The sequence below is a fragment of the Micropterus salmoides genome, unplaced genomic scaffold (genome assembly GCF_014851395.1).
Source record: "Micropterus salmoides isolate LMB-PRFRI ecotype aquatic unplaced genomic scaffold, ASM1485139v1 Ms_hic_scaffold_1, whole genome shotgun sequence".
NCBI classification, from domain to species: domain Eukaryota; kingdom Metazoa; phylum Chordata; class Actinopteri; order Centrarchiformes; family Centrarchidae; genus Micropterus; species Micropterus salmoides.
The window spans coordinates 12517862-12544212 of NW_024040040.1; the positions used below are offsets into that span (position 1 = coordinate 12517862).

The 26351-nt window shown below is 40.1% G+C and overlaps 1 protein-coding gene across 3 annotated transcripts in view; it reads right to left on the reverse strand.

The window, feature by feature from the left end:
* LOC119902231 (rho GTPase-activating protein 6-like) overlaps nucleotides 1–26351 on the reverse strand; it is a 78811-nt gene that overhangs the window by 22490 nt on the left and 29970 nt on the right. Inside the window, exon 1 of one of the 3 annotated variants that reach the window (XM_038718282.1) lies at nucleotides 23317–23697. The exons of the other annotated variants lie outside the window; for them this stretch is intronic. Within the exon in view, the coding sequence (XP_038574210.1) occupies nucleotides 23317–23358 (42 nt within the window). The 5' untranslated portion in view covers nucleotides 23359–23697. Of the gene's footprint in view, nucleotides 1–23316; nucleotides 23698–26351 lie in introns of those variants that run through there. 3 annotated transcript variants of the gene reach the window in all.

Below are 26351 nucleotides of genomic sequence, written 5' to 3' on the forward strand. Positions count from 1 at the left end.
ATTAAATGTTAAATAAATGGTTCATAACACAGTTTAATGTAATATAAAGCAGATATTAGGAAATGTTTAAGTGTTTATTGATGTATAGAGTTTGTCAACAATTATACCGTATAAAGTTATAACATATTTTATATTATATTACAACTGTGTCGTATTAACATATTGTCATTTATCACCTGATTATACTCAGAGACGTTTTAAGAGGAAATAACTGCCCTGAGGCGTTGCCAAGATGGCTGCCGGGTGGCATAACTTGCCTCTAAGGACTGTTATACTCCAATTATTGGTGCCCACAGGAGAAGTATAAATGCTGACAAATACATTAATACTTATATCATCCTACAACTACATTATGTAGTGTTATAACACATTTATTAAATGTTTACATACTGCTTATTGCATGTTAAATAGTGTGAGTGGTCTGTATTTAAAGCCTTGCAAAGCTTCTATTTAGCACCAGATTCAGCACTTCTGTTGTCATTGTTGCTGTTGCTCTGTTTTCACATCTGAAAGATGTTATACTGGAAAGATGAATGATTTTGCTGACTGGACTGGCACTGTGCAGTTAGATGACTATTGCCATTTTGACACACAGTGCACTGCAGCATGTGGTTTCTGTTCCATTTCAGACAAAGGGACAAATGGCGTAAAAAAAAAAACCACGGGCAAAAGAATATGTCAGTTTCCATGGCAATGCATACACACAAAATCTGAAGGGGCCAGGAAGTGAGAGAAATATTACTATGGTAACTGAGCAGGAACACACACAGGCTGTGGCGCACTTGATTGTTTGATGCACAGTGTTAATTATACCCAATTCAAGGTGAATAACATTGCTTGCTTGTGCGTCAAGCTGATCTGGAAACAGTAATGACATCCTTGCATTTTAGTACTAACAAAACAACTCTGATAATAATCACCATAAGAGTTGTACAGCATGTCTGTCCACCTGATGTGACTGTCCTCTCTGGATCAGTATTGTCCTGGATGACTTATTGAGTGACTTATTATAGTCCATATAGACATCCACGTGACCATTATTGGCCTGGAGCGACATGGCAATGCATTGACAAAACTGCATTATTACTGGTCTCCGTCTGGTTATACGCATGTGACTGTGTGTGGCTGTCAATGGGAGGGAGAGAGAGCAAGAGAATACAATCCCAACTCCTCAAAGAAATACTATCTCACGCTGCCTTCGAGTGCTGTTGAAAACACCAATATTAAAAACCTGTCCAACAGTAAATAGAGATAATGAAGCAAATCCTCTTTTCATAAAAAAAAAATCTGTTGTAAAGCCTTAAATCAACTGGCTTGAGCTATAACAGGGCAAAATCCTGCAAAACTCCAATGAGTTTTTACCTTACACAAATGTATGACAAATGCCAAGGCTGAAGGCAGTGAATTAAAGCTTTTCAATGTGTTTTGCGGTGAGCCTTGTTATTTTATTCTGATATACTGTAACAGCTTATTCAATAGCGCAATTCATTGCTGTGGTAAAGTGAGTTTTCTCTTCCAGTACTCAAACTCAACATGTCTGCCAATACCTGGTACCACTCTGCTACCTGTGATTAGATGATACATACTGTAAGGTGACATTAAACACCATGGATGCAGTGGTTCAAAAAATGTAGTCAGCAGCTAATGACTGAAGCAATGTAAATGATAGCGGAAAGATAATTTTATTGTGACATTGATGAAGAAATTTTCTTTAATGTGGCTTGACTGTAAGTACTATGAAGACTGATTTATCATCAATGACACATTTTCATTACTGGGTCTATTTTGTATCTCAGCAACTTCTATATGGATTGCCATGACCCAGAGGTTCAGCCCTAATGACTTTGGTGATCTTATGACTTTCCCTCTACTGTGACGCTGACATTGTGGAGTGAAATGTCACAACAATTATAGGATGGATTGCCGTTAAATTCTGAACATGCATTGATGTTCCAACACTACAAATTCCTTAACTTTTAATCGAGCGCCATTATCAGCTCAAAACTTTACATTCTCCACTACTTTGGTTTATGACCAAATACAATGCAAAAAGTAATGACATTCACTGGCAGCCTCAGATGTACTTTGTGTTTAGTTCTAATTAGCAAGTGTTAGCATGCTAACATGCTAAACTAAGATGGCCAACATGGTAAACATTATCCTTGCCAAACATCAGCACATTAGCATTGTCATTGTGAGCATGTCAGCATTTAGCTGAAAACACCACTTTGCCTACAGCCTCTCAGAGCTGCTAGCATGGCTGTACAGTTCTAGTCTTGATTACCAAGAGGACTTGAATGTGTGACAAGTCAGTGCAGTGCTTGCAACGTTTTATTGACTTATTAAGACGTGTGGTTCATTTCAATCGATGCAACATGTTACCTCTATATATTTCCAGTAAAACTACAACAATACATTGACAATACAACCAGAGATCTGCCAGTGGGAGCAAAACACATGTAGCCACTTTAGTGTATCATCCTTTCTACTACAAACTACAACCAAGAATGACATGTATAGTGATATTCCACAGAGGTACCAGACACTAAAGGAACATTTAAAATCCTTCACCTTGTACTTTGAGTTTGTTTTCTTTCCCTTTTTGTGTGTGCAGCTGGCTTTAAATGACCCTTGAACAGAGTTTCTGTGCCACAACACTGATCCAGAGGAATGTTCAAGTATTCTTGATCACTTCTTTTCTGTCTTTTACATGTTGGCTTCATGCATGCATGTAATGGATTGCTTTCGCTGACCTGGAACCTCCTCAAGGTTCACATCTGCTTGTGAAAATCTGACCACCCTTACTTGTAAGCCAGTGTTGTTGCTGTGTGGATGTGTGCGCACATGTTTGTACCTGTATCTGTCACAACACTAACAATTAACAGGCTAATCTCCACCTGTTTTAGGTTTCCTCTGATGCTGCCTGAAGGGAAAATAACCACAGAATGTATTCCTGTTATCCACACACAAGTTATGTAACCCAATGCGAAAGTAATTCAACGGTATCAACCTCCAGTATGGGAGGACATGCAGATGGAGTATTATGTGAAGAAAAGAGATTGTTTTGGTTGTAAGGGCAATTATCATACCATCCATGCTAATGCAAAGATATGGGCAGCTGCTATGATTTAGACATAACTGTTTGTCTACATGCAGCTATAACATAAATATTAGTGCTGAAATAATTTGTCTTTCTTTTTTGATAGTAGATTAAGTCAAGTACGGCAAACATTTCTTGCTTCCAGCTTCTAAATGTGAAGATTTGCTGTTTTTAAAATTGTTTATCAATGTAAATTATACTATATATTAGGGCTGACCCCCAATAGTCAAAGATTTGATGCTTCGATGGGCGGAGCCTGATTCGACTGTCAGTCTCACAGTCGAAGCTTCGCAGCGAAACAAGGCTCATGCCATTTTGGCAATATCGGGGTGCTCAACGTCTGATTTTACATCCAGTTTTCTCCCAATAAGTTAATATACAGCCTATTACAATATACATTTCAACATTTAATGCTGTAAATAAACATGTAAAAAGAACTTTCAATGAATGTTTTTAAAAGCGCGTAAAAATAAATCCAAAATTGGAACCCTAACCCTGGGTCGTCAGTGCGCATGTGTAGGTGTAGCGTGTGTGTGGTGGCGGAAGAGGATACTCGCTGAAGAGACTGAGCCAGTGTAAGTTGAATGAATAGAGACTGCAGCTCTGCAGCAGCTTCTCAAGATTAAAGCGTAGCTACCGTGTGTACATGTGTGCAAATGTTTACTTGATGCAGTTAAACCAGACGTTTTAAAATATATTGTTAATATATAAATATTTTTTCTGGCTGTGGGGAGACCACCACACTGATAAAATACATGACTTGAAAATTATCATGAAAACACTAATATGTAGGTGTATCAGCTTTCACTGCAAATTGTTTTTCGTCTGCCTTTGCATTTAATGAGGCCTTCCTGGCTCAGATGAAGAATGAGCAACTTGGAGTGTGTGCACATATTCCCCCCAATCATTGGCAAGCACATCTAAAGCCTCGGGCGAACATCAAACATTTTAAAGGTAGATTAATATGAAGGGCCTGCAGCAATAATGAGGCCTGACCTTGAAGACTTAGGATCTTGCATAATGATTACATAAGCGGCAAAAGCAAAGAAAATCAGGTATTGTATCAACACCACAGTTGATAGTGTAAGGAGAAGTTGAGGTAATTTGTCAGTTTGTGTGTGTGGTTGTATGTGTGTGTGTGGTATTGGCTCAAAGTGACGTGTGAACGGCAGTCTAACCATTGAATAGATCCAAAAATCTGTAAGGGAATGTCTGCTTCAGTTGTGAGTGGCAGACTGGTTTTATATTAGACTTATACTCCTGTTTGCAACACTCAACTATATGCCTGACAACCTCAAGTATTCGGAATGTGTGTTTGTGTGTGTACATTTAAAGTCTGGATACTAACATTGGCTACTAACCTTTTCCCCAATTCTGGAACAATAATTTTTAGGGCCCGAGCACGACCGTGCGAGGTCCCTATTGAAATTGCTCGGATTATTTTTTTTTTTTTTTTTTTTTTTTTTTTTTTTTCTGCAAAGTAGGCCCAAATGACATGGCCTAAACATACTCGAAAACTCACCAAAATTTGCAAACATGTCAGAACCGGTGAAAAATTTCGTATTCTACAAGTTTCGCACATGGGCGTGGCAAAATGACTCGCTAGCGCCACCTAGAAAATTGGAAATGATTAGCCCCTCGTTCACGTTCAACCTACATGTACGAAATTTTCTGGGGACATGTATCGTATCAAGACGCACAAAAAAGCCTCAAGAACCCATAGCCTAAAGTCAACAGGAAGTCGGCCATTTTGAATTTTATGGCCATTTTTGGATGATTTACATACTTCGTACTTTAACGAACTCCTCCTAGGGATTTAGTCGGATCGACCTCAAATTTCTGCTGTGCCTTCTAAAGGCATTGACGATGAAAAGTTGTGCTATTTGCGCGTTTTCGTCAATGGGCGTGTCCGTGGCGTCGATGATTCGCAATGAAACAGGAAGTTGTTGTAACTTCAGTGTACATGCTCACATCCGGACCAAACTGTACATGTAGGATGAGAGTCCCGCCCTGAACACATGTACATGCCGACATTCACCCACAGTCATAGCGCCACCTGCTGGCAACAGAAAGTGACCTTTAACGAAGCAGCCCCCGCCGCACGTTTCACCTACGTGCACGAATTTTCTGTGGTACGTGTAGCTTGTCCAGACGCACAAAAAAGTCTCTTGGAGCCATAGCCTAAACCCAACAGGAAGTCGGCCATTTTGAATTTTACGTCAAATTTTGGATGATTTACACACTTCGTACTTTAACGAACTCCTCCTAGGGATTTAGTCCGACCGACCTCAAATTTGTGCTGTGCCTTCTAAAGGCATTGAAGATGAAAAGTTGTGCTATTTGCAAGTTTTCGTCAATGGGCGTGTCCGTGGCGTGGCGTCAAAGATCAGCTCTTCGCCATGACACGGAAGTTGTCGTAACTTCAGTGTACATGCTCACATCTGGACCAAACTGTACATGTAGGATGAGAGTCCCGCCCTGAACACATGTACATGCTGACATTCACCCACAGTCATAGCGCCACCTGCTGGCAACAGGAAGTGAATTTTAACGAAGCAGCCCCCGCCGCACGTTTTACCTACGTGCACGAATTTTCTGTGGTACGTGTATCTTGTCCAGACGCACAAAAAAGTCTCTTGGAGCCATAGCCTAAACCCAACAGGAAGTCGGCCATTTTGAATTTTACGTCAAATTTTGGATGATTTACACACTTCGTACTTTAACGAACTCCTCCTAGGGATTTAGTCCGACCGACCTCAAATTTGTGCTGTGCCTTCTAAAGGCATTGAAGATGAAAAGTTGTGCTATTTGCAAGTTTTCGTCAATGGGCGTGTCCGTGGCGTGGCGTCAAAGATCAACTCTTCGCCATGACACGGAAGTTGTCGTAACTTCAGTGTACATGCTCACATCTGGACCAAACTGTACATGTAGGATGAGAGTCCCGCCCTGAACACATGTACATGCTGACATTCACAGACAGTCATAGCGCCACCTGCTGGCAACAGGAAGTGACTTTTAACGAAGCAGCCCCCGCCGCACGTTTTACCTACGTGCACGAATTTTCTGTGGTACGTGTATCTTGTCCAGACGCACAAAAAAGCCTCTTGGAGCGATGCCCTAAAATCAACAGGAAGTAGGCCATTTTGAATTTTACGTCAAATTTTGGATGATTTACACACTTCGTACTTTAACGAACTCCTCCTAGGGATTTAGTCCGACCGACTTCAAATTTGTGCTGTGCCTTCTAAAGGCATTGAAGATGAAAGTTGTGCTATTTGCGAGTTTTCGTCAATGGGTGTGTCCGTGGCGTGGCGTCAGAGATCAAGTCTTCACCATGACACAGGAAGTTGTTGTAACTTCAGTGTACATGCTCACATCTGAACCAAACTTTACGTGCTTGATAACTCTCCCACCCCGTTATGGAGGACCGATCCTGACACAGCCAGAAATAAATACAGAAATAAATAAATGCTCAATAAATAATAGCATCCAATTAAATACACAAAAAAAAAAGTAAATAAATAAATGTAGGTAGTAATTAAATTATACAAGGAGACATAAATGTATATATTTTAATTAGTGCCTTTACTATTCACCTTTGTTATAATTACCTTATTTGTTTATTCAACTTTATTTATTACAAATTTTTTTAATGTATTTATTTATGTGTGTTTTAATATTTTTGTCTGTTTTATTCTTCCTTTGTATTTATTTACCTTATTTATTTTCACCCATGGTATTTATTTCTGCCTGTCTTTTTTAAATTTTTGTATGCATTTCTGCCTCATTATGCAAATGAGGAGGGGCTGTGTCTCAAGGGGTCATCTTCTCTGCTATTGGTGGACCAGTCAGACAGGAGAGCTCCTACTCTGCCTGCAGACATCAACGATCTTGCCCCTCACACAGTCAGATGGCTTCCTTCAGTGCGCTGAGGTGTTTAACAACTCTGAAGACAATACTACCAGCAATGTCTTCCTTCTCTTTTCACGTAGACGCTCCGACAGACGGTGCTTTCAGTTTGCTGCATGCATGGACACAGAACTGCGGTACAGCACACAGTAACGATGAAATGTGTGCTGTTCTCACATTCTTCCTCTGTATGTACACATAAACAACAAGGCAGGGAAATATAAAAGGAATTTATTTTATTGTTTGGGTACATTATTGTTCAGTGTACATGCTCACATCTGAAACAAACTTTACGTGCTTGATAACTCTCCCACCCCGCAGACATCTACACGCCAACACCGATTTATATTCATAGCGGCAAGTGCTATGTAGCTCCACATAGGGGACACAGGAAGTGACATATAACACCTTCATGCGGCGTCATAACCGCGTAGCAAATTCACAGCCGCACCGGCAGAGCTCCAGAATATGCAACTCGGCCGGCTCACACGCGGACGCGCTTATAAGTGCGAGGGCCCGCCCAACGCTGCTTGCAGCTTTAATTTAAGTTTAAGTTTTTTAAAGTTGTCATAACATTTTTTAAAGTTGTCATAGCGTTTCAACAGTAATAATGACATATTTATCATACTGTTTGGCCTGTTGTCTCTGTTTTGTCCCTTCTGTCTACGCTGTGATGCTATACTGTATACGTGTGAATTGTGGGAAGTGCAACATCACAGCTCCAGTGTGAAGATCCATAAAGATTCAGCTTCTGTTTCATATGAGCTAGTCATTGCTCAGTGAAGAAAGTCTTAAATGACGCTATACGCCGTATAGCCAAGTGACATATCTCATCCTATCAACTTCCAAAGGGATGTAACACAAAGAGGCTGATTCCTCTGTTCACATTGAGGTTAACTTCCCTATCAAGGAAAACAAGGGTGAGGTAGAGTAGAGCATGGGTGGTAACATGCTAGTAATTTGTCCTCATACCTACTTTGCCTTGCAAATTATTGATTTACTTGCAAAGCTTGTTGTTGTCTTTACATCCTGCTCTTTCTCTCTTCTGCACCTTTCTCCATATCCAAGGTTGTAATTTGAGTAAGGGGGTTCCCCACTTTGAAAAAAAGGTCTTCTTACTGACTCCATGATCAACAGACTGCTGTGGTGAAGATTGCTGGGGCTGTATGCAGCCTGACAATCAAAGATTTTCAATTCAACTAACACTTTTTAGTGTTACAATATCTGTCATTAAGTGTCAGGTTTCTAGCTGTTAAATTAAATATTGTTTTAGATGGGGTTACACAACCATTGTTGTAGAAAACAGAATACCATGACGAGAAGTCCATCATGAGCTCTTTGCTAGATTGATACAAATGTATACAAATGAAGGAAATAGAACCCGTGACTTGTGTCCCCCACTTCTGCATCCTTATCCATATCTATAACCCATTGTCCTTTCTCCTCAGCTAATGCGTACATTTCATCTCCCTATTTTGTGTTGGACACGGACACACACACACACACACACACACAAGCTCTGTTCAACTGTATATAAGTCAGTAAATTCTCCTCTTCTCTCTCACCAGACTAGCCAGCTGGGCTAATGAAGTTGGTTAATCATTACTAATCCTGTAGAGAATAGAGCACCTTTAGTGATTGGTGTTAGTGTGATTGGTGTGTGTGTGTGTGTGTGTGTGTGTACAGATTAGAAGGTGGTGTGGAGATCATGTGCGCTTTACCATAAGTAAGTGGAAAAATGCATTGCCTGCTCCACTTGATCTGATTGTGGCCTGATGGCAGCAGTGGAGACTGAGAGATTCTGAACAATCAGTATTCAGTGCTTGGATGGAAGCACTGGATATAAATAAGTATACAGTTATGGGACAGAATTGTTTAATTCAATGTGCCTCCATTAACACAAATGGACATTCAATACATATCCAGTACGTAGTGTGTCTATGTGTGCACTTTATCTGTCAATCAGTTTAAGTGGTTTTGTAAGTACCCCCATGGGCATTACTTTCCCATCGAACCATTTGTAGTCAGAGCCTCTACTGTGTCGGAACCGTGAGAACGGGATCTCACACACACACACACACACACAAACACACACATTTGCACAGGCATCAGCGAAACCACTCCCAGAAAAATATTGTGCCACTCCATCAATTCTGGAATGTTAAATAGATAGATTCAGAGATTAGAACAGGCATCTGTACCAAAAAGCCGTAACGCATCGGGCCTCAGATGTAAAGTGGGAATGTGAATTATGCGGCCGTGACTTAACCTTCTCCTATTCCCCATAACCATGAAAAGCAAAATCCAACACACCAGGATACTTGCGCTTGATACTTGCTGTCAGGGTTTCTCAGGTTTCCTCCTCATACCAATAACACACACCGCCTATTTTTTGACAATCAAACGTTGAAATATTTCAGTAAGAAGCAAAAAATGTACATGGACAGTCACGCAAAAAACATACCAGAGACCTAGAACACTTTGTTTTAGTACTTCCTGCTGTCCAGACAGACACATGACAGCTTTGATGCTGGAAAGAGGGGAGGAAGCGGAAAAGAAATGTGAACCAAACAACCAAAGATAGAATGTTTCCAAAGGTCTTAGATGTCCCAAAGCAAAGCTGGCAATTCATTTTAATTCTAAGCAACTCATTTCTGAGTCATTAATCTGTCGTTTTGGTAACAGCTGCCATTTTCTGAACACGTTCTGTACCCTTAAGAGCTTGAAATTTTTCTCTGCTTGTCGAATTTCACGACAAACTTGATTTCACACAGTCTGGCTGTGGATGTTTCAGTTAAAGGGAGGTTTTGCAACCATGGGCTTGGCCTTGACTAAGATTGCACTGATAATGACCATGCAAATAAACTTTACATATAGGATGTGTCTGTACCTTTTCAGGAAGTAGGGTTACAACTGTCACTTGAGGTAAGTCTGACTTCTGGCTGAACCATTTCAGAAGCACATTATTGAATTGGAGTTTGGATGGATGGATGGATGGATTCTTGAATTGTAGTATTACAACAGATTAGAGTGTAAGGGCCTTTACTTAACACCTTAGTTGTTATTTTTCATGGATGTAAGCGTGTGCAAGATTATATGTTGATCCTATTAGGGAATAGTTAGTTTATTTTTCACAGCAGAGGTGAGAACATGAGCTGACAAAAAAACAGCACATTCCCTTGGTGTTCCCTCTATGTGCTTCTTCCACCATATCCATTTAACACAGCGGGATCAGAGTAAAGTCTCCGTAAGAGTCTTTATTTTCCATGTGGGTGCTGGATCATTCCTCCCAGTTAATCCTGTGAGGTAGTTAAATAGCGGGGGATTATAACCTGCTGCTCTGCTCCTCAGAATCCGGATGATGTTGATGATGAAGATGACAGAGTTATGGCAGAGCTGTGGTCACTTTATAAGACACATGGCAGCGTTTACGCACGCAACCTTAAATGCGCACGAGCCACTCACGCAGTCGCATGTGTTTAAGATTACACACGTATGCTACACAGCATGTATGTGCAGAGTAAATCTTGCACATATTCTTCATAGACTAAAGAAGCATGAGCTGCTTGGTGCAAAAACAAAATAAGCAATTGTGTAATTGTACTTGGAAAATATCAACCGCCTAGCAAAAGAATGAAAGGAGAGAAATATTTTGTGCATGGTTTCAGAATGTAGAAAGCTTCTCATAGGTGCTACAGCCACCATGAAAGTGGTAAATGTAAAAATAGTTATGTCTTGTGAGTTTGACAATGTGATTCCTTCACGGTGTCTGATCAAACTTGACCTTTCGGGAAAGCTGCCCCTCTTAGTTGTTGCTGTTATTTTCACATGACGATATGATCAATGTGTTCCACTTTATTCTTTTAACCCCAAACAACTTAAGGGCCCCTTTTTATACCGCAGGGCTCTTCCTGCAGGAGGAGGTGGAGTCTGGACTAACTTTGCAGATGGCTGAACAACTAGAGAGCACTATATTCATGCTGTATACTATATAAATTCACATCATGGTGCTTGCATTTGGCCAAATACTTTTTCACATATCTTCCACCTCTTTGTTTCTCGATGTTTTTATTCAATCGCCACTGGAAAATTCATATCAAATAAAGGAAACACGTCACAAAAATAAACTTATTAAAGCAGAGAATCGGGCATTTATGTAATGTTTATAACCAGCATATTGTCTACAGTGTGTAATGTGTGTAAATTATCCACAGAATGAACTAGTGATAGGCTACAACAAAAAAGTTTTCTATTGGACAAATTTGACTAATATGAGCATTTGCAATAAAGGCAAAACCTTAAACTTAAATGATCAGGGATTGCGACCTTTAATACAAAAAAGAACTGCACTTTGCAATGTGACCTCTTAACTTAGTAGTACTTGTAGGGACTTAATTAACATCTTCAACCTACACTTTTAATAACCACAACACATTTACAGGCCATTCTCATCACAAGTCATCCATGTATGTTGGGAAAATCTGGTGGTCAGCAGCTTCTCACAGCCAGGTACACAAAAACTTTTTGGTGCACTGGGATACAAAAGGTGAAAATGAGTAAAAACTGAAAAACATGAGCCTTACATACAATTGAACCAAATAAGACAATACAATGACAGCTGAATTTGGTCAATAACAATGTGATGTTCACCGTTCAAAAACAATGAACCACTGCATAAAAGAGAAAACACTTCAAAAGTCTAAATCCCATCAGCCTTGTTTGAGGCCAGGAAGTTTTAGGCGAGTGTAACTTCCTGAAGACCCACGCCACACCCCTCACTGCCCAGCAATGCTTTGTTCTCTCTGGACAGTGGATGTGACACTGCATGTGTATATGAGTGCATGCATTTGTGCACATGTAACGCAGGTCATAGTTGGGTCAGCTGGTCTATTATTGATTTCCTAGCGGAAAGACTGAACACAGCACTCCAGTGCCGCTGCCCTGCCGAACACATCAACCAACCTTCAACTGACCCGAAACATGTATGTGTGTGTCTGTGTGTGTGTGTGTGTGTGTGTGTGTGTGTGTGTGTGTGAATGTGTGCCAGTAAAAAATGCTATAAATAACTAGGTGTGGAACACACCTAGTTATTTAAACAGAGACTTTAAACAGAGACTGGTAAGTGCTAATGGGGTGTTTAATTAACATGGTAAACTACTTATCGCCTTCCTACCAGCACTGCTCTGTGAAACTAATCAAAACTCAAACAAAGTTTGTTTCTCACTGGGTCTGTCAAGTGTAGGTTTGATTAGTGGTGAGTGTTGGGAAATTAGATCAACAAAGCATGTACCAAGTTTAAGTATGATCCAGCCCTGAAACATGATAACGACAAAACTTACAAAATCATGTACAATTTTCTCCACAGTCCTTTGCTGACACTTTGACAGTGAGTGAAATTAAATGCCTAGAATTATCCCACAAAGTGAGAACAATAAGGGACTGTATCAACATTTTTTGGGGTGGGGAGGGAGACTGAATCTTATTAGACTTTCTAAATAAATCCCTCCCCAGAATGATTTATATAGTCCAAACTGCACTGGAGTGGAATTAGCAATTGCTACCATGGTGGTTTCTGTTAACATTGTTTATGAATAAACAAACACGGTGCACTATTTTCACCATTGGGGGGGGGGGTTAACAACCATGGTGAACAATTTCAATGACATCCATTCCTGGCCAATGTGCAAAAATTACTATAAAAATACTTTTTTTATTATAAGATAACAATGTTAACGCAATGAGTGGTGACATGCTGCCATGCAGAAGTTATTTTCAATTATCCACCAGCGCACATGCTGTTAACAGAATTTAGCTTTTTTGTTCATTCTTCTTTTATAATTTTTTTGCCTATTTCTGTTTTTTTATTTATATTTTTGTGGCGCAAGAAGCAAAATCCAATGCCACATCCCTCTTTGAATAGATGTGTGGCAAAAGCAAATAAATGTGAATTGATAACTTTTTCAAGCTTATTGTTTTACATAATAAATACAGTGAGATAATAACAGGTTGAAGTGCAGTAGAGGAATATTATTTGAAATAACTACAAAGTAAATAGTGCGTGTGCCATGATGAAATGGGCGTGTGTATGTGTTTGCGCGTGCACTGTAACAACAGACTTGTTGATCCTCACATTCCAGTGGCAGCCTTGAGAGCGGCTAATCCAGTCTTAGTCAAAGGCCCATTGAACTCCTGGGTCACACTTCTTCTACACACATACTCACGTTGCGTCAGTTGCGTGGACATACACATTAACCCCTTGACGCCTGATTTTATTTACAATAAAAAAATAAAAAAACTTATTTCTGTTTTCATTTTCTTTCAAGCTAATGTTAAATTAAATGGAAAATTGTTAATTTGTCTATAAAACATAGAAAAGATATAAATTCAGGTATGATGCTTGCAAAATATTCCCAGGTACATATCGAATATGCACAAACAGACATTGGGGGAATACATACGCTATCCCAGCTGCAGTCTGAAAGGAAGGTGTGATGCAAATTCGCGACAATTGGCGTTAAGGGGTTAAATAGTTTTGTCCTGAGTACAAATATGTGCATACCAGACACATGAATGCACACACCCGCTACAAGTATAAACTGTGTGTAAGCTTGTACACAATGCCCCAAAATATGTGTGTTATTCCTGTCACAAAAAATAGGTGTTATTCCTGGCATCATCTGTGTTATTCCTTGTCTGGAATATTTCTTTCATCGAGGCTTCCTGAGATGTCACCTTACTGGAAATTTGACTTATAGCTTCCTGTCTGTCAAATCATCTGTCTCTATCTGTCTAGCATGGATTTTATCATTCCATCTGTCTGCTGCCCATGCTTTCAAATGATCAATGGAGCAAACACCTTCGGGCAGGTCACGTACACATCACATTATCTCTGACAGCAACACACTCTATCAGGACACTGACTGACAATGAGGCAGTTTATTTAAAACAACATATTACTTTTCACCTTAAATCTACTTGGTCACACTAATAACTTGAACTGCCTTGAGAACCTTGAAACACTGTGTTGAAGTGATACAGTACATCCAGAAGTGGGAAGTGGAGCCATGTTGTAAACAAAATATGCTGGCTTTATTCAGACAAAACGAAACAATTTTAACTTATTTTCCAAAAGGAAAAGTCACTATTGTTTATATGTGAAGACATCAAAGATTACAGCTGAAAAGTTGGAAAGGTGAAATTAGAAGAGAGGGTAATGGATGTCATGAATAATGGAGAAACGATGACAAATTACACGCACTGCTGCACTGGAAAAACTTCATGGAAGCTGTAGTTTTTCAAAGGCTTCATCTCAGAATATGGAATGAAACCCTTGGAAGAGGTTTTACTTTTTTTTTATAAAGACCAATGAAAGCAACCTGGAATTGCATTGAATGACTGAAGCTAGTGGAACAGCAGATAGCCCAGATATGATGTAAGTAGGGATAGGACCTCTATCATGTGAATGACAATTGGATGATCTTCCTGTCTACTGTATGTCTATCTCATGAATTCTTCTACTGTAAGGTCATACACTATGTGGCACAGATTGGTACATGAGCATTCTCTTACAAAAACACATGAGGCAGTAAAACAGATGACTTCATGCTTGATGCCGGCCTGACATTTTTGACTTTTGAAAAACGTTCCTGGAAATGTCTAACCCCTAGTAAATGGGATGGGTCATTTCCTATAAATCTCACTGGAGCCTCAAGTCTGCAAGCATTCTTATTCCTCTTAAGACTGCAATAAGGTGAGTCTGTGAGGGTCCTCAGTCGTCCAGATCATAGTTCTGACTGACTGGTAGGGAAAAACGAAGGGGCAAAGGTTTCTCCCTACCAGTCAGTCAGAACTGAAGAAGCCTCTTGAATGAGGGACCAAGTATCTTCAATCAAGTCCAGTTGCCCTTGATTTTCACCTTCCTTGGATATTCTACTGATATTTAACAACTTTGGCTAATTTTGACATAACTGTGTTGCTAAGGTTAGAGCAACAGCTGTCTGAGGTATTGAAATATGAGCAGGGATTTCTCCACTGGACAGCACAATCTTATTATTTGAGCATCTAGTTCTGCTTTGTGTGCTTGACTAAGGCGTATGTGTGCATCCATGTGTGGCCGTGCAGGTTGAGTGCAAACATCAGTGTCTCTTAATGCCCAGGATGGTAGCCTTGACCAGATCTGTCTTGATTCCAGTTCACTACGCCGTTTTGCAGCACAGGCAAATCAGTGAGAAGATGCTGTTATGGTCCTTTAAAATTCCCAAACTATGATGTAATAATTCTGCACTTTACACTACTTACTACTTTTGATGGTGCTTGACATCATTGCTTTCACATAGCCAGGAAACATGCCTAACCTTTTCTTGAACCTACTGAACAACCCCCTAAACTTTCCCCAGAAGAAAATGAAGAAACCAGGGCAAGAGCTTCAGCTGTAAATAAAACTCCTTAAAACATCTAGAGCACATATTTTGCTCAGGCCCAGACAAAGACTCCTGCCTCTGGTAGCACATCTCCCCAGCAAACAGTAGATCAGATCTTGCCAGAACCTTCTCTTCTGCCTTTCCTCCGCTCTGCTTTCTCCTCAGCCTTCGACCATCTCCATAAAAAGACAAGTCTTGGGGAGGGCGGGCTTCTCTTTCGCTGTTGATAATAAAACAAGTGCCTTTCCCTGACAGGGTCTAGCATGAAATACGAGGGACGGACGGTTTGTCATGACGAGCCAGAAGTGACGGCTGTGGAACGTGAAGAGGCAGTTTTCGACTTAGTTTCTCTTTCCCTGCCATGCTGGAACGGTGCTGTATGCAATATCGGAGCAGGAATCCCTTTAAGTGAGAGGTTAACGGATGTAGAGGAACGTGTGTCACAACACTTGACATGCGTGGTAAGAGGTTAACAAGCCCTGAGCAAAGCAGTCATAAGACAACTGACCTGAAGAACTTCTGAAGAGAGATTTGTTCTTTAAAACAGGACTGACAGGCTTTTGTAATTAAACCCCAAATTTACAAATAAATTTAGCGTCTGTGTGCATTCCTAGTTAACTGCAAAACTTGTGATCAATGTAAATAAAAGCACTTTGTCTAAGAAGCCGCATGGATGGTTGATGCTCTCTGCCCACACACACACACACACACACACACACACACACACACACACACACACACACGCATGCATGCAGGAGCACAACTGTTCATTACACTAGAGCACCAAGGATGGACAAAACAAACTTATGGATAAGGATAAAAAAAGATCAATATACATTTATTAATTCATCCATTCTGCAAAACCTCCCTTCAGTTTGCCATATGGCTGACTTTTTCTGCCAGAGCTGTTTGTACTGGGAGTGTCACGGGAGTAAAACAAACACACCTACTGCCACAGTCACACATTAGCAGCCTCACCTGTTTAGCTGAGAGGACAGTGTGTCACAAAATGTTTGCTCTCAGAATTATGGAGTAAAAGAGGTGGAGGAGGAGGAGGAGGAGGAGGAAAAAGAAGGGTTTGGTGTTTCTGAAAGGTCAAATGTCTGCACAGAGGAGAACAATTGGAGGCAAAATTGGGGATTTGGCGCTTGTCTAAACAGGTAGCTGCATGCTGACAAGGGTCACATTTTCTATTTGGTCAGTGGCGAGAAACAAACAGAGAGAGAGAGAGAGAGAGAGAGAGAGGGACAGAGTCAAAAATGAAACAAACAACAGGAAAGGAGGATAATCAATCATTTGATCAATACTTCCTTTGTGTTGCTCTGTGTCTAGCTTTTTACTCCTCAGTGTCAGCCACCACAACGGCCCATTTTTCAATCCAGTAGAGGCTGAGCTGATTAAAAAAATCAATTGCAAATAGTTTACAAGCTCTTTTCAATGATCTTCTTCAGACTGAACCTTTAGTCATTTCAGCTGTAAATGAACAAAAAGGCATTGGATATTCAAATAAATCCTTCATATGAATGAATACAGTGTACAGAAGTTGCAACAGTTTGCCAAACACTAAACACAAAACAAGAATTCAAGACAAAGACAATCATTATTTGACTGTTGGCAAGAGCCCTGGCACTGGCTGGTACGTCAGGATTAGCTAATTTATTTCTCTGTTGTCGTTATGTGACATCCAGTCCGCATATTACAACAGTACACACAGCGTACAACTCAGCTATGGTTAAGAAAATTGATCAGCAGGTAAAAACTATTGTTGTTATTAAGTTGCTGATGCAGCTCATGCTGTATGAGTCTGAATTAGCACTGAAAATATTCAGTGCTAATTCAGAACAGGCCCTTCAGAAATGACACACATGAGCCATATGACAGTGAGATCTGCAATATTCACTTGCCGTGGACAAATCCGACAGAATCAGGTTAAATAAACTACCTTGTTTAAAGCGTTAAATGTGATTTGTGTCTCTTTGGATCAACTGACAATCTCCTGATGTGGCATACATGACTTTCCAGTCTGAACTAATGTTATGATTCCTGATTTGTTCATAAATGAGTTAATAGCTCGTCTGCTGAAGCTAAATCAATCTACTGGGTCGAACAGTTTAGTTGTTCAAATGAAACAGACAGCATTGGTTCTTGTGTTTTATTCGTGTGTGTGTGTGTGTGTGTGTGTGTGTGTGCGTGTTGGTGGCCACAGAAACCATTGAGTTAAGTACACACTGGCCTGAATCTTGTATGTTAAAGGTAGAAATTAAGAATTAGATTGCTGATTCAAATTGTTTGGTTCAGTTGGCTCTATGTATAGCAATGCTGGTTGGTCAGCAACTTGGGTCCAGACTGATTTATCGCACTAACTATACAATCAATGCAAATTTTGAACAGACATTAATATTCCCCAGAGGATGAATCCTACTGACATTTGTGATCCACTGACTTTTCATCTAGTGCCACCATGAGGTTGACTCTTATGGTTTTTCAGTGAACATCTCTGGAGTTACCTAATGACTTTGGTCTCACACTAACATTATTATGTGTCTGCAGATGCTCATTCTTTAACAGAGAACTACATGGGCAAGATAGATTACTATCTTGCCCATTGGTTGACATTGGTTGACATAACTTTGAAGCCATCTCAGCCTGGTATTTTAATAGGATAAATACTAAATAAACCATTATATTAGGAATGACTTGTTCCTCTTGACAATTTCATCACCGTTGCGTGCGATGAGTCTTGCTTATGTTGACTAAAAAGGCTGCCTGTGTGTATCACTCTTAAAATCCTTGTAATATCATGCAAATGTAATCTGCAATACTGCAAAACAAATTCCTTCCAAGACAGAAGCCGAGCAATCAATCCAGACTGCTATATGTTATCTCTAAAGTTATTCCATTAGCACGCGTCACTACAAGTGGAATAAATGCACAGCTGCCTCAAGGGGGGATTAAACGTTTACGCACCGGCAAACGTGAGGTGCTGTTACACATTTCTCTCGCTCTTGCTACCTGGCTCTAGCTCTCTGTCTTCTTCCATCCCTGTGTCTCTAGTCTGGTAACCTAAAATCTGAAATATTTATCTGCCTTGGCAGGAATGACAAAAGCCTGTATTTTTTGTCAAAACCAGCTTGAAGGGGCATAATCCTTCATTAACACAAATGCATTTTTCTTTGGAACTGCTTCTTTATCATATTATCTATATATATATATGTGTGTGTGTGTGTGTGTGTGTGTGTGTGTGTGTGTATATATATATATATATATATAAACTCCATTCTTGTACCAAGTTCAACTAAGTGTTTTATGAGACGGCAATGAGCAGCCTGGCTGAAAGTCCACACCTATTTGATTGCGATGCACTGTCAGGACATAACTCCCATGCTTTTACCTACTGCTTTTTGTAATAAAGTGGTGGTTTAAGGTTTCCTGAAGAAAGGTTTAATATATTTACAATCAATAACTGTGTCTGTCTAAATGAATTTCTTACCTTTTAAAGCCTCCACAAATAGATTACTGTCCTCAAGTGTTTAGAGACATTTTCCAATGCAAACTATAGTTATTTTTACAGTTTGGCAAAGTCAAAGTGTGCACTCCATACTTACTTTGCTGGATTACTAGATTTTTACAGCTTCCTCATGAAATGTAGAGCATCAACAGAAAGTCTGCAGACGTCATCATATGCCGTCTGGACACCCACATACCCATAGTGTGTCCTCATGCACAGGCTGGCTGGGAAAGAGGACTGTAACACTGTCTCAAGGCCAAAAAGGAAAATATATTCAAAATGAAAAAAAAGCATACAGGTCCCTCAATAACTAAAAATGGCATTAGCCATCACCCACGCTCTCGAGTTACAGTCAATTGACATATTGGCTCAAATGTTCAAAACAGATCTTACATATTCTCCTTTTAAGCCCTATAATAGGTTGCCATTCAAGATTTATGATTTAAAGCTTAACCATTTTTTTAAATCATCCTGAGCTGTTTAATCCTGCCATAATCACCCGAATACTGATTAGCCATGCCACTAACTCAGATAATTGATTTCGAGCTGAAACGACAAGTCGATTCATCGATTCAGAAAATAAGCAACTATTTAGATCACTGATGAATCGTTTCCATTTCCATTTATTCATTTAGCTGACGCTTTTAGCCAAAGTGACTTTTATTCATTTAGCTGACGCTTTTAGCCAAAGTGACTTTTATTCATTTAGCTGACGCTTTTAGCCAAAGTGACTTACAGTTACTATTTATTTCAGAGGTTGCACGCCTCTAGGGGATCAACTAGGGGTTATTGTCTTGCTCAGGGACACATTGGTGCTCAGGGACACATTGGTGTCTCACAGTGGATTCGAACGTAAGTCTCTCACACCAAAGGCAAGTGTCTTATCCACTGCTCCATCACTACCCCTTTCCGTCAGTTCAGTCATTTTCAAGCAAAAATACCTAAGATTCACTGGTTTTCATGTGAATATTTGCTGGTTTTCTTAGTCTTTAGATTTAAACTGAATATCCTTAAGAAACCTACCCTTGACACTGCTGACATCCGAAACTACAGCCCAGTATCTCTTCTTTAAATCCTTTCTAAAACCCTGGAATGCACCACCTCTTACAAACTGTCCTACTATTTCTCACAAAAAAAATTGTTGACCCTCATCAGTCAGGCTTCAAAACTCCACACACACTCCACTGAGACAGCCCTGCTCGCGGTGATAGAGTCCCTCAGTACTGCCAGAACCTCGTCTCTCTCATCTGTTCTCTTTCCCCTTGACCTGTCTGCTGCATTCAACACCGTGAACCACCAGATCTCACACTCTTGCTGAACCTGGAATCGCAGACTCTGCACTATCCTGGGTCACATCCTACCTGAAGAATCGCACCTATTAGGTCAGATGGAATGGCTCTTAGTCCAAACCCTGCTCTCTTGACACACATGTCCCCCAAGGCTCAGTACTAAGACCACTCATGTTCTCCCTATATACTAGATCTCTAGGCTCTGTAATCACACAGCTTCTCCTATCACTATTATGTGGAGGACACTCAACAATTCCTCTCTTTCCCCACCTCAGATAACACCCTGATTGCAACACGCATCTCAAAATGTCTGACCATCATCAGCACTTGGATGACTGCGCATCACCTGAAAGTTAACCTTGACAAGACTCCTCCTCGTGCCTGGGAAAGACTGCCCTCACTTGGGTTTACTTGTCGTAGTACTAGACCATCAACTGTGCTGCACTGCTAACATCACTGCAGAGGTCCAATCTACAGAATTGCTTTCACAACATCTGCAGAATCTGGTCCTTCCTCACCAGGGAATCAGTACAGCTCTTGGTCTAAATACTAATCACCCTCATTGACTACTGCCACTCGCTAGACTACCTGCCTCAATGATCAAACCTTCCTATTGACATCCTTACTCTACTGACAGCGATCTTTAGCTTTTTCACTTTCTTCTGACATAAGTAACTTTGGACAAAAGCATCTGCTAAATGACTGGTCAGAGAGAATCGTCACTATTCACTGCATCATCATTGCACGCGCCAGACAGAGGCCAGCAACAGAAAGTTTTATATTTTACAGTTTTTGTATGTAATTTCATCACTAAATCCACTTCTGAGAAGTTTTGAGGTGATAAATCAACTGTGTAGATTTCGAATATGAACAGTCTTACGAAAAGTGATGGTGGAACAAAAATGTGCTTTTCGGAGTTGAGGAGCTCCGCAAGTGGCGGCGGGGGAAGCCAGCGCCAACCCGCGGGAGGAGCTCCCGAGGCCGGCCAGCCGCCCGCTCACAGAGCCCTCTGCTCCCACCATCACACAGACCGCTGCAGCAACAACGAAACAAACAAACAAGGAAAACACAGCTGTAAGGTTTTCATACCGCTTATCTGTCTTTACATTCTGAGTAAGGTTGAAATTTTTTAACTTAGAGAAAGAGAAAGCTGTATGTGGATTGCTGGTGTGTGTGTCGCATTGAACATCGCAGCGGGTTGTGTGTGGCGTCGCTATGATGACCAGCTACACTGAGGTATACTATCTCTGGGTACTATCTGCAATGGAAAACGGAGCAGAGCCAAACCGAATTGAGTAGAGTCAAGTCTAGGAGAGTTTAACTGGTACTGGTAATGGAAAAGCGCTAATTGTCAGCTGATCTACTGATTATCTTCTCAATTAATTGTTTAGTGTAATAAAATGCCAGAAAATAGCAAAAAATGTCCATCACATTTTCCCAAACTAAAAGAGGAGTCTTCAGATTCCTGGTGTCTATCTGACCAACAGTCCAAAACACCAAAAACATAATATAAAACTAATAAAACAAGCAATTATTCACGGTTAACAGACTTAAAGTAAGGAATTTCTGGCATCATTTGTTAAAATAAATTACTTTAAAGAGTATATCGATTACCAAAATAATAAATTTTCTATCGATTGACTAATTGATTAAGTATCCTCCCAATTGTTCTTAACTAGAATACCTCCACAGGGAGGCATCCAGTAGGAACCACAACCTTCCTACAATAGGCTCTTCAACCTGACCATAAGGGTTAACCTAGACATCCAGCAAAGGAGTCCAGATCCTTTGCTAGAAGTCCAGATCAGCTCACCCATGCCAAATAAGTATGATTTCTAACATGTATTTATTTGGTTCACAAAAGAAGGCCAGAATTTCAATAAACAAATAAGAGCCCAGATACATCCAATTTCATTTACTCTAAAAAGATGTGCTGTTGTGGAGACCAATTTTGAGACCAAACCTCATCAGCCTGTGTTGGATGAATTTTAGACACCATTACTGTGGGCCATGTGGCTTTCACACCACATAGCCACGCTACAAAGCACAAATCCAGACCACAACGTGCTGCCAAGCGAGCCAAAGAAAATTGTATTGTTTTCCAATCAATGCTCATGGCTTTATGAGGGCTTCCAGCCACAGAAACATTGCTCATAAAAAGGAGACAGACCGCTGGAGCAGTCAGCAGAGGATTCCTCACCAGAGAGGAGGAGAAGGGGGGACAGATGGAAAGAGCGGATGATAAAATACTAGCATGTGTGCAAGTTTAAATCTTTGTCCACTGCACAAACAAACTTGATACCGACATTTGAATTAACCTGTTCTGCAAGCAACCTGAAAAAGATTTGAGCTCCAGAATGCTGAGGCTTTCATTTTGAAGGTGCAGTTCTCATCAATGTCGTCATTGGTCCTCATGGCCTTGACCTGTATCTGTTTGTTTTGCCCCCATCTGGCCATTGAGGTTTGTAGTGTGGAGTGTCAACACAACACCTCCGTTCTCTAACAGCGCTCCACTGCAGGTTTCTTCAGGTGTCTTTACTGAGCTGTTTTCAGAGCAAAAGTCTCCTCTTTAAACCAGGAAATGTGTGTGGTCTTTTATGCCTGCATATGCAAGTGCTCTCTACACCACATGTCACTTAAAACGTTCCATCACAGGAAGTTTTTGCATGTTGAGGCCCCTTTGCTCTGCTCAATTTCACATTTTCATCTTTACAGGCTTTTGATGTGTTAAAGTCATATTTTTCTTTTGCATTTCTTAAAATTCGTGGAAGATTAGAGTTAGAAAGAGGTTGTGATGATTGTTCACTAAAAATACAGAAAATAGATATTATGCAATGGTACCTTTCATGCACAATATCTGTTATGCAGGGCGACAGAGGCTTGAAATTCTATATGCAAAACTGTCTTAAAAGTCATCTTCACGCAGGAAATCATCTGTTTCTCTCTGTTCTTCACCCAAGCACACACGTACACATTAGATGTGCACGCGCGCACGCTCTCTCAGACAACTCAAAATATAAGATCTCGAACCTCATCAGCAAACGTCCGACTAATTATAATTGAGATATCGCCAATAAACCGAGTACTTACAAGATAGGAATTTTGCCTGTCGAAGAACACGGAGTCTCCCATGGTCCCGAATAAGTATCCACATATAGTAAACACCCAAAAATGTAGATGCAACAAATGATATCCTGCTGAAAATAAGTCCAAAACAGTGTGTGAATGCGCGTCGGAGCAGAGCGTAGAAAAAAAAAGTCTTCACGAATCACTTGTATCTCCCTTCTCTGCATTAAAGACTTGGACGTTTTTTGTTACTACAGGTGACCAAGGAGCCTGCTTTTAAGAGCTGATGTCTTTACAACTGTCTGAAACGCGTGCCAGAAAACCATCTGTGCCAGAAAGGACACCATAGTGCGTAATGCGTAACGGATCCATACTGCGCGCTCCGTGGACTCTGGTGAAGACAGATGCTGAACTCAAGCGAGTGGAGGGAGAGAGACTACTGTCAAGTCAACAACAGCACGAATTAATACTTCCGGTAAAGATTTTCAAAATAGAATCAGCATTTATTGATTATACATCGGGGTTGTATTTTACACAAGTATCAAAAAGAAGGATGCAACTACGTGTTATAAATGTCTTGGCACAGACGTGTTTATATATGTATATTGAGAAATAATGTTTGATATAAAGGAAAATCACCTATTTCTTGTAAATGATTATAAAGTCAAGAGTGACAGTATATGGCTTGTCTCCTTGCACATTGGAAAAGTAACCATAAACTTAACAAATATAATAATAATAATAACAATAATAATATAATAATAATGAGACATTTTATTTATAGTGCTTTTTAAGATGATAAAAATGCTTTACACAAGAAATTAGTAAAATCTAATAGTAAAAGCACAACACAACACAGGACAGTAAATCAAAAATAAATCTTATCTTATAAATCTTATACTCCTTTATGCAAGGAGACCTATTTGTACATCTCAGCCCTACTTTTACTTGTTTACTATATGTATTATGCATCTATTGCATTTAAGCTACAGAAAAAAGCAATAAGGTTTTTGTGACACTGAAAACAAAACAAGGCAGAGGGGGAGGGGCGGGGCACTAAAGGAGGAGAGCTAGCAGTGGAAGACGCTTAAGATTATCAGCAACGGGGCTGTTCAAATGTTTTCATGTCAGTGACCCACAAATGAAGCTCCACAGTTGATAATATTTCATTTGTAACTTCAAATTAATGACAACATAAATCAATGAAAACACCATTCATGTGGTATATTTCATGTTCCATATAGGGATTTCTAATCGTTTTTCTTTTTATGAATCTCATGCAAGCAGAGTAATAACCACCATTCTCACTGGAAATATCAAGAAATGCATCATGGTCAAGCTAAAAACAAAGCCATTTGTCTTAGCTTCAGGGAAGTTGATAATTTGGTATGATATGATATGAGTTTTTTTTGCAACTGTGACAAAAAGCTTGCTGAAGGCCTAATAATGTAGAAAATAAATCACAGCAGGGAGAATTTACTGGACGAACCGCAGAACCAAAACTGTGATCGCTTGCTTCCATTATAAAAGTCAGTGGTAATTTTATTTTATGAGCTTTCCAGTTTTCAAATATGCTCTTAAGGGCAACCATGAAAGGCAAGTCCACCACTGGCGGATTCTAAACAGGAAGAAGAGGGAGGGGGGCTTCTCTGGGTTTGTGTAATACTTGATGTGGAACCAGCATTGGGCAATCTGTGTCAAAAGACTCCACTTATGTCCAACCTCATGAAAAACAGAAGTATGCAGAAGAAATAGAACACAACCCGGTTTAATCAAGGACACAGTGGCTGAAGAATATATAGAGCTGTTCTTATACACACTTAATGGAAGCAATTTGCTTTGCTCTGCAGGAGTGGGTCTATTGGTGAAGACACAAGCTAACTTCTAATCTCAAATTTTATAGACAGTATCTGTGAGTGAGTGAGTGAGTGCGTGGGTGCATGAATGAGTCAGAGAAAGACACACTATCTCTGCTTATCAGATGGTGCCGTAGACATTTAAAGAATGCTGAAAAGTTAAGAGGGACACTTGCTTTACTCTGAAATCTGGAGATAACAGATAAACTGGACTGACTGAAAGAGCCATATACCAAGTCCTGTGCCGTACTGTAATGTGTACCTCAAAACGGCATCATCATTACGGGTGACAGAAAACCTGTTCTTACAGAGAATAGCCCTTTGATAGGCTGGCTGCTTATCAGATCTTGTCTAAATGAGAAAATTTCTCAATGCAGAAAAAAAATCTTTGTATTGAATAAAAGTGGGTTAGAAGGTGGAGTTGTGTTCAGATGTATTGTAATGATGTAAGCAGTGTTTGACTTTTAGTCTTTAGTTTGACTTTAGTAAAGTGCACTTAAAGTGACTTTATTTTGAACAGTCCGAAAGGAGCTGGAGTGTATCCCAAAGCCCAGGTAGACACCCACAGACATATCTGCTGTACACAAACCTGAGTTGTGTGGGTTTGGAACGGGGAAGAAGATAAACACAGTAGGAACGTGCAACAATGCATCAATGAGTCATTTTTTGAATATGCAGAACAAAATTAAGTTGCATTTGTAATGAGAATTACTCCTGATGTGAGAATATGAAGAAATAAATGATAAACTTGACTAACAATTTCCTGAAATAATGAGCTATTTTTTAAGCGGGGTGGCAGTTAGCTGACCGCTAGAGTTCGTCCCCCATGTACAAGACTGAGTCCTTACTGCACCGGTCTGGGCTTCAGTCTGGTCTACGGCCCTTTGCTGCATGTCCTTCGCTCTCTCTCTTACCTGCACCCATCTTTCATGTCTCTCTCAACTGTCCTGTCATAAATAAAGGCAAAAAAGCGATCAAATCCAGTTATATGTTACTAAATCAAATGAATACAAGAACATGGATTTTAATGTGATCAAACTACTTAAAACCTAAAAGTGGACCAACAAACAAGATTTTCATCAGATAGTCTCCATCAGCAGATAGAGTATTATGAGCAGCTGTTATGATATTATCCATATTCTTGTATTAGTATTCATCAAGGATAGCAGAAAACACTGTGTCACATATTCAAAAGTCAAAGCT